Source organism: Coregonus clupeaformis, chromosome 8, assembly GCF_020615455.1.
Source record: "Coregonus clupeaformis isolate EN_2021a chromosome 8, ASM2061545v1, whole genome shotgun sequence".
Taxonomy (NCBI): domain Eukaryota; kingdom Metazoa; phylum Chordata; class Actinopteri; order Salmoniformes; family Salmonidae; genus Coregonus; species Coregonus clupeaformis.
Genome location: NC_059199.1, coordinates 15,435,093 through 15,450,115, shown reverse-complemented (window position 1 = coordinate 15,450,115; position 15,023 = coordinate 15,435,093). Strand labels below are relative to the sequence as shown.

The following is a 15,023-nucleotide window of genomic DNA, read 5'->3' as shown; positions in this document are numbered from 1 at the left end:
ATGGACGATGTCTGACAGCTCCTCCCCTCCCCCCATGTCACTTGTTCATGGATGATGTCTGACAGCTCCTCCCCTCCCCCCATGTCACCTGTTCATGGATGATGTCCGACAGCTCCTTCACCATGTCTTTGAAGTTGCCCTTCAGGCCCTCGTGGTACTCAAACTGGTCCTCCTTGATCAGACGCTCGTTGATGTCCAGCGCCATGCTGCAGGCCTCCACAAACCTCCTGCATAGACAGGACACACACACACATACGGACACACAAACCCACGGACACACACAGACAAACAGATACACACACACCAAGAGTTACATGGGGACAGATGGTGGTGTTCAGAAAGTCTTACTTCATCAAATATTAATAATAGTTACCCATTAAGGGGATTACATATTCAATGATTTGCTACACAACTTGAGTTTGAGCTTTGCGGTGTAGCTGATATCTTGGCATGGTAGTGCGTTGTTGGTTGGGTAATCTACACACACCTGAATATTTCCTTGAGCTCGATTGCTTTCTTATTGTTGGACTTGCTGGTTTTGGAGTCATCCAGAAAGGCTCTGGCGTACGCCATAGGACCAGCATTAACCTGTGGCACACAAGACAAGGGAATGAGTAACAATCTTTAAGAGTAATGAATATCTTAGGTATTCAGCTTCACTCTCAGGTAGTGTTGGGTAACCCTTATGCTGCCAATCTATATCAACACGCAGCACAATGATAACATCATTGGCTAAACCATAGTGGTTCATCTAGGTGAGTTGCCAGGGGAAAGACTTGAGCAGGACGGACCAATCCTGTTCTGGGAGAGCTATCCTCCTGTAGGTTTTAACCCCAACTCTGTTCCGGGAGCGTTACCCTACTGTAGGTTTTAACCCCAACTCTGTTCCGGGAGAGTTACCATCCTGTAGGTTTTAACCCCAACCCTGTTCCGGGAGAGCTACCATCCTGTAGGTTTTAACCCCAACTCTGTTCCGGGAGAGCTACCCTCCTGTAGGTTCTAACCCCAACTCTGTTCCGGGAGAGTTACCATCCTGTAGGTTTTAACCCCAACTCTGTTCCGGGAGAGTTACCATCCTGTAGGTTTTAACCCCAACTCTGTTCCGGGAGAGTTACCATCCTGTAGGTTTTAACCCCAACCCTGTTCCGGGAGAGCTACCATCCTGTAGGTTTTAACCCCAACTCTGTTCTGGGAGAGCTACCCTCCTGTAGGTTTTAACCCCAACTCTGTTCCGGGAGAGCTACCCTCCTGTAGGTTTTAACCCCAACTCTGTTCCGGGAGAGTTACCATCCTGTAGGTTTTAACCCCAACTCTGTTCCGGGAGAGCTACCCTCCTGTAGGTTTTAACCCCAACCCTGTTCCGGGAGAGTTACCCTCCTGTAGGTTTTAACCCCAACTCTGTTCCGGGAGAGTTACCATCCTGTAGGTTTTAACCCCAACTCTGTTCCGGGAGAGTTACCATCCTGTAGGTTTTAACCCCAACTCTGTTCCGGGAGAGCTACCATCCTGTAGGTTTTAACCCCAACCCTGTTCCGGGAGAGCTACCATCCTGTAGGTTTTAACCCCAACTCTGTTCCGGGAGAGCTACCCTCCTGTAGGTTTTAACCCCAACTCTGTTCCGGGAGAGTTACCCTCCTGTAGGTTTTAACCCCAACTCTGTTCCGGGAGAGTTACCATCCTGTAGGTTTTAACCCCAACCCTGTTCCGGGAGAGTTACCCTCCTGTAGGTTTTCAATCCAACCCCAGTTATAACTAACCTCATTCAACATATCAACCAGCTAATTATTAGAATCAGGTGTGCTAGCTTAGGATTGGAGAGAAAACCTACAGGAGGGTAGCTCTCCCAGAACAGGGTTGGGGTTAAAACCTACAGGACGGTAAACCTGGACTAGCGTGACCAACATACACACAACGAATGGAGGGACGCAAGAGAGGACCAAACCCTAAAATCAACACTACAAGTTCTGGCATGAAAACATTAATACCTGCATGAACACGCAATGATCTGATAGCGGTTAGAAATAACATCTACATGTACAGAGAGACACAGCCTTGCAGTTTGTTGTGGTGATAAGCTGTAGTGTTAAGGTCTGACGTCAGTCAGTGGTGTTCCCTGAATGCACTAGCTGTTTCCTGTTTGAACCCCAGGGAGAGTAGCGGCTACCTTGGCAGCAGCTAATGGGGATCCTAATCAAATGCAAAAGGAACACAGTGATGTAGCTACAGTAAGATCTGGCCTACCTGTACAGAGACACAGCCCTGCAGTTTGAGCTGCAGCTGGATCATGTCAACCTCCTGGGAGGAGCAGAGTTTGGTCAGCTCGGCGGTGCGCGCCCACATCTCGTCGATGGCCACGTCCACAGGTTTCAGCTCTACCTGCTTCTCCCCCAACACCTCCACACGCTTCTTCACGTACGGAAACGTGTTGGCCGCTGGACAGGAGAAATATACACCATTCAGCATATTCACACATTTTATAACGTAACCTATTATTACAGACATTTTAGAACACTTTATATAATTTCTCTAGCCTGGGGGCCAGTCTATTCCTACCCTCATGAGAATTTGGCTTGACAACAACAGTAATGGAGTTGGCAAGAGCACCAACAGATTTATTCTTCACAAAGGGGAGCGTGTTGGTCGCTGCCCAGGAGACACACCACACATAATCAGGTCTCATATAAACACATGATAACGTTAATTAATTATGATAAACCTGGGTTATGTTTCCAGTTACGGTTTCCTTTATTCTCCTTGTATGGGAATGTGTTGGCAGCTAGGGAGCCGAGTAAATAGCACAGTTCCAAGTAGCTTCTTGACACTGGAGTCATTTTTCTGTCACCTTCTCTTGTTTTTCTGAAATCGTATTGTAGTATTGTTCTGAAACGGCCTTTCTGAGAAACTCTGACACTCTTCGGAAGCTAACATTTGAAATGTAGAGAAGTGGTAAAGTCTAACTAACTGGCAGTCCTGGGTCAAATATACGAACAGGTCATGTTGAGCCGCAATTTTATTGCAACAACATTCTGTAAACATCCCTAAAACAAACAAACCACACCTGATAAAGCTTTTAGTGCATATTGGTTGGTCTATGTGTAACATCCTGTGTGCCAGGTCTGTGAGCAGCTATGATAACAGATATTTGAGACAGGTGGGCAAGCTGTTGTTTAATGTCAGTGGTGACAGTGGAATAATCATTAACCGGCCAATGACAATGGCCAATCAAAATGTCTATATCATCACATGATAAACAATTGCAGTGGATATAAGCCATTTAAATTGTCCTATAGCGCTTCAGTTATCAGTTATTGTAATGCTGGTACCCTAATCAGCGGAATTAGCAAGTGGTTAGCTGGAAGCCTTCTCTGTCAATTCTAAGAAATAATGTTTACTACTGTTAAAAGAAAAAGCCACTGAAAAACTATATTTTGGTATTTTATTCATTAGTCCTCTGTTATACAGTCCCAAAATGTTTTGCATGTCAGCACTCAAGTTTTCAAGATATTGAACTTTCAAGAAGCAAACAAAGTGTCACCGGCCACATCATCATGATGATGCAAAATGGACAAAAAAACTGTGGACTAATGAAGAAAATACCAAATGATCGTTTTTGAGGGAAGTTTTCCTTTAAGGGTAATGTGGAACCGATGTCACCATCATAACCATCCTTTCTTGTCTCTATCCTCGTGCTTTAAAAAGTAGTTGTATAAATTTAGTGGGTTCATGAACTTGCAGTAATTCTCCAATGGTTTAGATGTTAGTGTAGCTCATCTAATAATAAGTGAAACAAGCTGTGTCCACAGTGGATGGGTTTCATTGAAAAGCTTGTATACTTCTTTGTCTCCAGCGCACCACACAAACAGTGTTATTCTGTTTGTCTAAATAAGGTTGAAATATGGAGGTTTTGAGTGTTTAAATGGTCGTAGAGAGGTTGTAAAAAGGTTGTAAAGCGAACAAATTTGTTGAAATAAGGTTTTTGTAGTTGTGTTAATAATGGTTTTAAATGGTTTTAAAGAGGTTGTAACGCTAACTAACTATTTTTAAGTGTTTTAATTGTTGTAAATGAAGTTAAGTAGTTGTTAAACTGGTTAACTTTGTTGATTGTAATGAAGTTGCAAAGCTCACTCGTTTTTTTATGGTTTTAAAGAGGTTGTGAAGCGCAACTAACTTGTGAGTACGCTCCTCCTCTTGCACTGCTCCTCCACGCCGCCATGTTTCTTCCCCGTCAGCGTGTACGGCGTCTCAAACACAAAGTGGTTGATGTTGTGGCACTTCTCAAAGTCCGTCTTCTTCTCTGGACAGTCCTTCTCGTCAAAGTAAGGCTTGACGAAGGTGACCTGGATGTAGGCAAACTTGGTGTCTAGGTCTTTGGGGTTGACCTGTTGGAGATAGGAGATTAGTATGGTTGGGGTTGTTAGATAGAACCGACTGGAGGGTGTTTCCAACTCCAATAAAGGAAGCAAACTATTTGTTTGCACTATTTCCCCCTTTTAGGAATCTGTAGGCTATCCCAAATGGCACCCTACTCCCTATATAGTGGACTAATTTTGACCAGGGCCCATAGGACTCTGGTCAAAAGTAGTGTACTAAATAGGGAATATGGTGCCATTTGGGATGCAGCCATAGTTCCTACCTTGTTGGAGTCTTGGATGATCTTGACGTTTTCCGTTCCAAACTTGTCCCCGTAGAGCCCTAGAAGGCGCTGAGAGATCTCTGATAGGCCGGTGAGTTTGGGCTCCTTGTACACGTACTCCTTCCCATCCTCCTCCTCGAAGTAGCTCTGTCAACAAGACAAAGTAGCCATTGGAGGCAGTGGGATGTTCATGCTGGCTACTCGGGAGGAAAATATTCAGTCATAATTCAATTACACTCTCAAATATGCAATAAATTAAAATGTCTAATGCTCTGTGACTGATATTTCCTGGAATATATTGTAATATGGATTTACAGCTGTGCTTTTCTCAAAATGCTTAATATATATATGTTTTACAATATCTTTATTGCCATTTTTTTATGTACAACATGCATCAGAAAACATGACAATTAAACATGAATTAATGATATTCTAATATCCATCTATTTGAAACAAGGTTGTCCTTTTTGTGCTACTTTAAAGTAACTGAGATACCCATTGGGCCTCAGGAAACTCCAAACAACTCCAAATACAAAACATCACATATAGACTCAGATACCCATCATCCCTTATATATCTGAAGAGAGAAGTGAAACTTAATCTAAGCCTTACAGGTTTGTTTTAGCTGTTTTAGCCCCGTCACAACCATCCTCCTCAGAGGCCACTAGTCTCTAAGGGATTGGTGTAACTCCACCTTAATCTAATCTCCATCTGTCAGGTAGCGAAGTTACCAAAAGAGAACGACCACATTTTAGGGTTCCCAGGCACTCGATATGGACTGATATCAGACATGGTTAAAAGAAGATGACAAGATCTAACCACTGGTACCTCAATGATGCTAGCAAGAACATGACAGACCAGCACTATTGTTGTTATTTCTTCAGTAATTGATAGAATGAGTTTATTTTCTACCCAAACAAACAGAAGAGAGACAGGAAGATAACATCTAAAAAATATACAGCATAAACACATGACTTCTCTTTTTACTGTGACGAGGTCCCCAAGTAATTGGCACGCCATCCCTGACAGAGAAGAACCACTGGTTGAGCCAGCATACTAAACATTGATTAACTTATATTCCGATGTCCATAATAGCATACCGCTTAATGCTCAATCCATTGTTTCCTTAGAAGTGGTATGCTAGTGTGGATATTGTCTCTCTGTCTGATCCAGAATAAGTGTGTTTCACAGGTATGCAGTCCCAAAGGGCATGTATCCAATTAAAAGACACTGGGAGGAAAACACAAGGTGAACTTGTGTCTTTCATCTTATGTCCACTTGCCGACCCACCTGCCCGTAGAAGGCCACTCTGAAGTAGGTCCCCAGTAGTCTCCGTCCTGTATGCATCACCTCCAGGATCTTATTGTAGGCTCTGTGCAGCGTATCATACAGACGGCTCAGTTTCTGAAGGAAACATACACAAAACTGGGTATTAGTGTGTGTGTGTGTGTGTGTGTGTGTGTGTGTGTGTGTGTGTGTGTGTAGGGTTGAAAAGTTCAACAATGGCATTATTTTAAATTAACTCTGCAACTCTTCCAACTATTGACTTTTCTTCACAACTGCCACCTGTTTGGCACTGAAACATTGACAAAAAATACATATTGACATAGTAAATAAATAAATAAATAAATAAGGATTTAAGAAAAAACGAAATATATTTCCCTGATATTAAACCCGGATATTAAACACCAATGGTATTCACCAAGTTGATGGTTTATATTTAGGATAATATTTTACAGCTTTGTCATTCTATTTATTATGATTTAATTATTTAATTATTTCATATACAGTCGTGGTCAAAAGTTTTGAGAATGACACAAATACTAATTTTCACAAAGTCTGCGGCTTCAGTTTTGATGATGGCAATTTGCATGTACTCCAGAATGTCATGAAGAGTGATCAGATGAATTGCAATTAATTGCAAAGTCCCTCTTTACCATGAAAATGAACTTAATCCCCCAAAAAGATTTCCACTGCATTTCAGCCCTGCCACAAAAGGACCAGCTGCCATCATGTCAGTGATTCTCTTGTTAACACAGGTGGGAGTGTTGACGAGGACAAGGCTGGAGATCACTCTGTCATGCTGATTGAGATAGAATAACAGACTGGAAGCTTTAAAAGGAGGGTGGTGCTTGAAATTATTGTTCTTCCTCTGTTAACCATGGTTACCTGCAAAGAAACATGTGCCGTCATCATTGCTTTGCACAAAAAGGGCTTCACAGGCAAGGATATTGCTGCTAGTAAGATTGCACCTAAATCAACCATTTATTGGATCATCAAGAACTTCAAGGAGAGAGGTTCAATCGTTGTGAAGAAGGCGTCAGGGCGCCAAAGAAAGTCCAGCAAGCGCCAGGACCGTCTCCTAAAGTTGATTCAGCTGCGGGATCGGGGCACCACGAGTGCAGAGCTTGCTCAGGAATGGCAGCAGGCAGGTGTGAGTGCATCTGCACGCACAGTGAGGCGAAGACTTTTGGAGGATGGCCTGGTGTCAAGAAGGGCAGCAAAGAAGCCACTTCTCTCCAGGAAAAACATCAGGGACAGTCAAAGACATCAAAACTATGAAATAACACATTTGGAATCATGTAGTAACCAACAAAGTGTTATTTGAGATTCTTCAAATAGCCACCCTTTGCCTTGATGACAGCTTTGCACACTCTTGGCATTCTCTCAACCAGCTTCATGAGGTAGTCACCTGGAATGCATTTCAATTAACAGGTGTGCCTTCTTAATAGTTAATTTGTGGAATTTATTTCCTTCTTAATGTGTTTGAGCCAATCAGTTGTGTTGTGACAAGGTAGGGGGGTATACAGAAGATAGCCCTATTTGGTAAAAGACCAAGTCCATATTATGGCAAGAACTGCTCAAATAAGCAAAGAGAAATGACAGTCCATCATTACTTTAAGACATGAAGGTCAGTCAATACGGAACATTTCAAGAACGTTGAAAGTTTCTTCAAGTGCAGTCGCAAAACCCATCAAGCGCTATGATGAAACTGGCTCTCATGAGGACCGCCACAGGAATGGAAGACCCAGAGTTACCTCTACTGCAGAGGATAAGTTCATTAGAGTTACCAGCCTCAGAAATTGCAGCTCAAATAAATGCTTCACAGAGTTCAAGTCACAGACATATCTCAACATCAACTGTTCAGAGGGGACTGTGTGAATCAGGCCTTCATGGTCGAATTCCTGCAAAGAATCAACTACTAAAGGTCACCAATAAGAAGAAGAGACCTGCTTGGGCCAAGAAACACAAGCAATGGACATTACACCGGTGGAAATTTGTCCTTTGGTCTGGAGTCCAAATTTGGGATTTTTGGTTCCAACCGTTGTGTCTTTGTGAGACGTGGTGTGGGTGAACGGATGATCTCTGCATGTGTAGTTCCCACCGTAAAGCATGGAGGAGGTGGTGTTATGGTGTGGGGGTGCTTTGCTAGTGACACTGTCTGTGATCTATTTAGAATTCAAGGCACACTTAACCAGCATGGTAAAAAAAAAATGGAATGAGTAGGTATGTCCAAACCTGTTATGATGAGTTTCTCAGGTATCAAAGAATCAAGGATGCAAGGATATACTTAGACATTCTGTGGAGATTTCATACCAAGTTTTTATTGAATCACGAGCTCGTGGGTTCATCTAACAAACGGACATGGCTTTGCCCTTCGTCAGTTGAACTAACTTGAACAAAGAAGACACTCTACCTTATATAGCCTTTATTACCCTTCTGCTGTAGCTCAGCTGGTAGAGCACGGCGCTTGTAATGCCAAGGTAGTGGGTTCGATCCCCGGGACCACCCATACACAAAAATGTATGCACGCATGACTGTAAGTCGCTTTGCATAAAAGCGTCTGCTAAATGGCATATTATTATATTATATTATTATTATTATAAGTCTCCATGGGCACTCCCTGTCTTTGATGTTCATTACTCTTTACCCCAAGTCAGTATCCTGCCCATCACTCATGCTATTCTAAACATCACTAATCTACCTTGACATAATGGAATGTAGACTTCATGGCCCCAAACCACTCATCTCTTAACTCTTTCCCTGTCCTCACAATCCTATGACATGACATCATTACAAAACCTTTGACTGGTACTGTATATAATGAAAAATAATATAAACGCAACATATAAAGTGTTGGTCCCATGTTTCATAAGCTGAAATAAAAGATCCCTGAAATTTTCCATATGCACAAAATCCTTATTTCTCTCAAAATTTGTGCACACATTTGTTTACATCCCTGTTAGTGAGCATTTCTCATTTGCCAAGATAATCCATCCCCCTGACAGGTATGGCATATCAAGAAGCTGACTAAACAGCATGACTATTACACAGGTGCACCTTGTGCTGGGGACAATAAAAGGCCACTCTAAAATGTGCAGTTTTGTCACACAACAAAATGCCACAGATGTCTCAAGTTTTGAGGGAGCGTGCATTTGGCATGCTGACCAGAGCTGTTGCCAGATAATTTAATGTTCATTTCTCCAACGTTGTTTTAGAGAATTTGGCAGTACGTCCAACCGGCCTCACAACCACAGACCATGTGTATGGCGTCGTGTGGGTGAGTGGTTTGCTGATGTCAACGTTGTGAACAGTGCGCCCCGTGGTGGTGGTGGGGTTATGGTATGGGCAGGCATAAACTACGGACAACCCATTTAAAAAAAAAAGGTATCTGTGACCAACAGATGCATATTTGCAGTGGTGGAAAAAGTATCCTATTGTCATACTTGAGTAAAAGTAAAGATGCCTCAATAGAAAATGACTCAAGTAAAAGTGAAAGTCAACCAGTAAAATGCTACTTGAGTAAAAGTTTTGAAGTATTTGGTTTTAAATATACTTAAGTATCAAAAGTAAATGTAATTGAGAAAATATACTTAAGTATCAAAAGTAAAAGTATAAATTATTTCAAATGTCTTATATTAAGCAAACCAGACGGCATCATTTTCTTGTTTTTTAAATTTACGGATAGCCAGGGCCACGCTCCAACACTCAGATATAATTTACAAATGAAGCAATCACTCCCCTATTACTGACTACAAATGATCTATAACAGGGCTATTAACTCACTAACTAGCAAAGGACCTTAACAACATGTGCACGTGGCTACATGCAGCTCTTGCTTTGATCTCAAAACAAGTATGGCAATATGTCAATGATCTATTTGCATATAGGCCTACTGCAGCTTTGATTGGTTATGCCACACTGGTCTGTGTAGAGTATGGGCTGAGTCATGCACAGCAGAATCCTACTCTGATACGTTCTGTCTACAACAAAATCTCTTGCATAGTTCATTTTGTTTCAGCATGTTGCATTAAAAGTGGCTAATATTGCGTTGATTCGATCACAATTGCCACAGTAAAGGGAAATGTTGATAGTGCTAACTAACAGGGAAAACTCTAGAAAGTTGACTGAAGTTCAACTTTGTGCTTAGAGGAACCATTGGTTTCCAGTAATATACCCTCCCTTTGCAACCATGTGTGTGTGTATGAGTGCGTATGAGTGGGTGTGTGTGTGATATTTTCAGGAACTACTTCATTGCATGACATGTACAGTAAATCAGCAGGTGATCTATGTACCACCATTTTAAAACAATAACATCTGTGTCACTCCTCAGAGCGAGAGAGAACAGAAATCGGCCAAAGGAATGTGCCACTGGCAACAGACACAACATAGAGTTGGCATTCCAAATGGCACCCTATTCCCTATTTAGTGCACTACTTTTGACCAGGGCCCATAGTGGCTTTGGTCAAAAGTAGGGCACTATGTAGAGAATAGAGTGCCCTTTGGGACTAGCCCAGAGGCTTTTTAAAGCCAGAGCCAAAGAGAAGACAGTCCTAGCATGAGAAGATGGCGAGTGGAACATGATTAGGGTAAACTTCTCATGGACAGTATTTTAGCTTGAGGACTTATTCCATAAACTGACTGGCTGAGCTTATTTATGCTCTATAAACACAAGGGACAGAGTAGTGGAAAACTTCACAGAGACAAACAGGAAGTAGTCAATATTGTCTGTGCCCTTTAATGTAATTCTCTTAATCTGACAATAGAATCCTCATTGTGGGATTCACAAAGTAGCTATTTTTCCCACGGACAACTGCATTCAATCACAGAATTGTTTTGGGTATTTTAAAAACTACTACTACTACTACTACTACTTCAGCCAGATAGACTCCTCTCACAGCTGCTTCCAGTTTACAAAGACACTGCATAAACATTTGTTCTTGATGATTCAATTTACATTTCAGTCTTGTTTGTGTGTGTATGGTCGTGTGTATGTGTGTGTGTGTGTTTGTTTGGCTTGTACCTGGAACTCGTGGCGTTTCTCGTAGACAGGGATAATGAGCTTGGCAATGTGTGTAATCAGCTCGTATCTCTCTGCCTTCCACAGCCCCTCTACACACAGCTCTAGACGCTCCACTAAGACTTCCTGTAGGGCAGACCAGGAATCACAGTCAGTGAAAACAGCCAGGACCAAGCCAACATCAATAGGCATCAGCGGATTACAAGCTAGAGCCTGCTATAGTGGTGTACAGTGCCTTCAGAAAGTATTCATACCCCTTGACTTATTCCACATTTTGTTGTGTTACAGCCTGAATTCAAAATGGATTACATAAACTTTCTCACCCATCTTAACACAATCCCACATAATGACAAAGTGAAAACATGTTTGTAGAAATTTTTGCACATTTATTGAAAATGAAATACAGAAATATCTAATTTACATAAGTATTCACACCCCTGAGTCAATACATGTTAGAATCACCTTTGGCACCGATTACATCTGTGAGTATTTCTGGGTAAGTCTAAGAGCTTTGCACACCTGGATTGTACAATATTTGCACATTATTCTTTCAAAAATTCTTCAAGCTCTGTCAAGTCGATCATTGCTAGACAGCCATTTTCAAGCCTTTCCATTGATTTTCAAGCCAATTTAAGTCAAATCTGTAACTCGGCCACTCAGGAACATTCAATGCTGTCTTGGTAAGCAACTCCAGTGTATATCTGGGCTTGCGTTTTATGTTATTGTCCTGCTGAAAGGTGAATTTGTCTCCCAGTGTCTGTTGGAAAGCAGACTGAACCAGGTTTTCCTCTAGGATTTTGCCTGTGCTCTATTTCATTAATTTTTATCCTAAAAAACTCCCTAGCTCTTGTTGATGACAAGCATACCCATAACATGATGCAGCCACCACCATGCTTGAAAATATGAAGAGTGGTACTCAGTGATGTGTTTTGTTGGATTTGCTCCAAACATAACACTTTGTATTCAGGACGTAAAGTTAATTTCTTTGCCACATTTTTTTGCAGTTTTACTGTAGTGTCTTATTGCAAACAGGATGCATTTTTTGGACTATGTTTTATTCTGTACAGGCTTCCTTCTTTTCACTGTCATTTAGATTAGTATTGTGGAGTAACTAGAATGTTGTTGATCTACCCTCAGTTTTCTCCTATCACAGTCATTAAACTCTAACTGTTTTAAAGTCACCATTGGCCTCATGGTGAAATCCCTGAGCGGTTTCCTTCCTCTCCGGCAACTGAGTTAGGAAGGAAGCCTGTATCTTTGTAGTGACTGGGTGTATTGATACACCATCCAAAGGGTAATTAATAACTTCACCATGCTCAAAGGGATATTCAATGTCTGCTTTTTTTTTACCCATCTACCAATAGGTGCACTTCTTTGCGTGGCATTGGAAAACCTTCCTGTTTTTTGTGGTTGAATCCGTGTTTGAAATTCACTGCCTGACTGAGGGACCTTACAGATAATTGCATGTGTGGGGTACAGATATGAGGTAGTCATTCAGAAATCATGTTAAACACTATTATTGTGAGACCATGCAACTTATTATGTGACTTGTTAAGCACATTTTTACTCCTGAACTTATTTAGGCTTGCCATAACAAAGGGGTTGAAAACTTATTGACTCAAAACATTTCAGCTTTTCATTTTTTATTAATTTGTAAAAGTTTGTAAAAACATAATTCCACTTTGACATTATGGGGTATTGTACGTAGGCCAGTGACACACAATTTCAATGTAATATATTTTAAATTCAGGCTGTAACACAACAAGATGTGGAAAAAGTCAAGGGATGTGAATACTCTGAAGGCACAGTAAATAGAATAGGCTAAATACGGTGGTTCTAATATTGAAAGAGAATACAACATGAGTTCACACACACAATCGTTACAATGACCATAGGAGTTGACAAGATAGCACAAACAGATCTGGGACCAGATCAGAAAATACAGTCAGGCCAAGCCAAAATCAACAGCTGTTATAATATGAAATAACTATCAGCTATGAACCAGAGATGAATCAGTATGCTATATCAACCACCAGAGCCGTCTATTTACAGTCAATTAAAGGCAGAGTCAGTGATATGATGTAGTTGCGCAAAGTAAACAGCATAGTGGGTTACTGTCCACATCATCTAAGAGCGTTGGAACCCTAGGCTAAACTTCTCCGCTGTTCTGATCCTGTGGCTACCACGTTGTAAAAGCGTGAAACGAAACCGTGCGCATGCACAGATACTGTGTGTGACTGTGTGAGAGCAAAGTCTTGCATCTTGCGCATCACCATATCTGCAGAGCTGCTTGTGCAACGTCATTTTGCTGACTACCATTAACTATGTGGTTATAACAGTATGAAGATAAGACTGTCATTATATCATCATAAACATGGCCACACACCTCTGTATAGTAGACGTCCTGCATTCCCGTGTCTTCCTTCATGGCGGCCTCCTCTTCGATGTTCAGAGTGATCCTCTTGAAGGCTGCCAGGCCACTGGGGAACATCTCTGAAACAACAACAACAACAACAACAACAATAATAACAACAATAGACAGACCACCAGTCCCTATATTTTATGTCATTCTTTCACCCAATATTGGGTGTAGGAGGGGAGTAGACAGCACTTCAGCCAACATGAGACGAGGCATTCTCAGACTGTGTTGCTGCTCCAAGTGCCGTTATTTATTATGGTGTCAGTGGTTGTTGTATTAAGGGATGTCCAGTAATTATAGTGGTGGATACGAAATATATGGAGCATGTATTAAATCATGAACAAGAAAAGCAACGACACTGTAGATGTTGTGATTATGATTCAGCCTGTTAAATGTGTGAATTTATTTTGGATGTTCCGGACCTGTTGCTGGCCAGACTGAAAGATAAAATGTTGTTTTTCATGCTGTAATATCATGTTCAATATCAGTTCCCTGTTGGCTCATTTTGTTTGGAATTGAGTTAGAAGGACTGCCACACATAATAAATATGAGCCTGCGCAGAGAAGCACGAGATTGAACTCCACTCAACATTCTACAGTTTTCCCCTTTAGTTAACACTATCAACGTTTCGCTCTACTGTGGGAATTGTGATCGAATCAACGCAATATTACCCATTTTCAATGTAATATACTGAACCAAAACTAACTATGCAAGATCTAGTATGCAAAACTAACTATGCAAGAGATGTTCTTGTAGGCAGAGTGCATTGGAGTAGGATTATATTGCATTGGCAGCCAATCAGAGCTACAGTAGGCCTATATGCCAATAACAATTGCCATATATGGATCTGTGCCATTCACTTTGAACTGGACTGTGTTTAGGCTACAGTATAAGCGGGTTGATGCATTTGTTTTGAGATCAAAGTGAGAACTGCATGTAGCCACGTGTGCACATTTGTTCATATTCTTTGCTAGTTAGTGAGTTATTAGCCCAGTTATACCTAATTTCTAGTCAGCAATTGGGGAATGGTTGCTTCCTACAAGAGCACAAAATGTGTACATTTCTAGCCATCTTTGAAAAGCAAGTCAAGTAAAGAGCTTTTTTATGTCATAAAGGGGCAGTGTTGTATTTTGAGACAGGCTTGAATAAGCTAAGTAGTCAATAGGCAGAGCGTAGCATAATGTGTCTGATTCTCTGTAATAATGGTATGGGAATAATGATGGATTTTTGTGAAGTGGTTTCTTGCATCAAACAACACAACAACCTTTTCAGTCACATCCTTGTCTGAAGGACAAGTGGATAAACAGGTTAATGTCAAGCCCTATATATTTTTAGTTTGTTGTTAAAGTCTCATGGAATGTAGGCCTACATTGAACACCACACATTGGCTGCTACTGTAGGCTGAATGATGGAACAGCTATTTCCATCTTAAAATGTTATGGAATGTGTTTTTCTCCATTGTTTTTGATGGTAGGCACTCTGGTAGACCTACATTATGATCAAATAGCCACAGTAGCCTACTTGGTCACTGTTAAAACTGTAACTTAAAGCTGGTAGAGCCTCAGTGTTCACAGTAAATGTGCGCCGGAAGTTGCATAGAATTTTCACAACGTGCAAGTTTGCGCACAGCGGACCTGAAATTTGCTCAGTGCCGAAAAAAATTTGAGGGA

The 15,023-nt window shown here is 41.3% G+C and overlaps 1 protein-coding gene across 2 annotated transcripts in view; it reads right to left on the bottom strand.

Annotated features, from left to right (window-relative positions):
* Nucleotides 1–15,023, bottom strand: part of dock11 (dedicator of cytokinesis 11) — a 131,203-nt gene that overhangs the window by 4,479 nt on the left and 111,701 nt on the right. For both annotated transcript variants that reach the window (XM_041884063.2, XM_041884064.2), the window contains 8 exons: nt 13,321–13,427; nt 10,938–11,060; nt 5,924–6,037; nt 4,634–4,780; nt 4,169–4,379; nt 2,242–2,432; nt 488–588; nt 89–227 (listed from right to left, as the gene is read on the bottom strand). In XM_041884063.2, the coding sequence (XP_041739997.1) occupies nt 89–227; nt 488–588; nt 2,242–2,432; nt 4,169–4,379; nt 4,634–4,780; nt 5,924–6,037; nt 10,938–11,060; nt 13,321–13,427 (1,133 nt within the window). The remainder of the gene's footprint in view (nt 1–88; nt 228–487; nt 589–2,241; nt 2,433–4,168; nt 4,380–4,633; nt 4,781–5,923; nt 6,038–10,937; nt 11,061–13,320; nt 13,428–15,023) is intronic.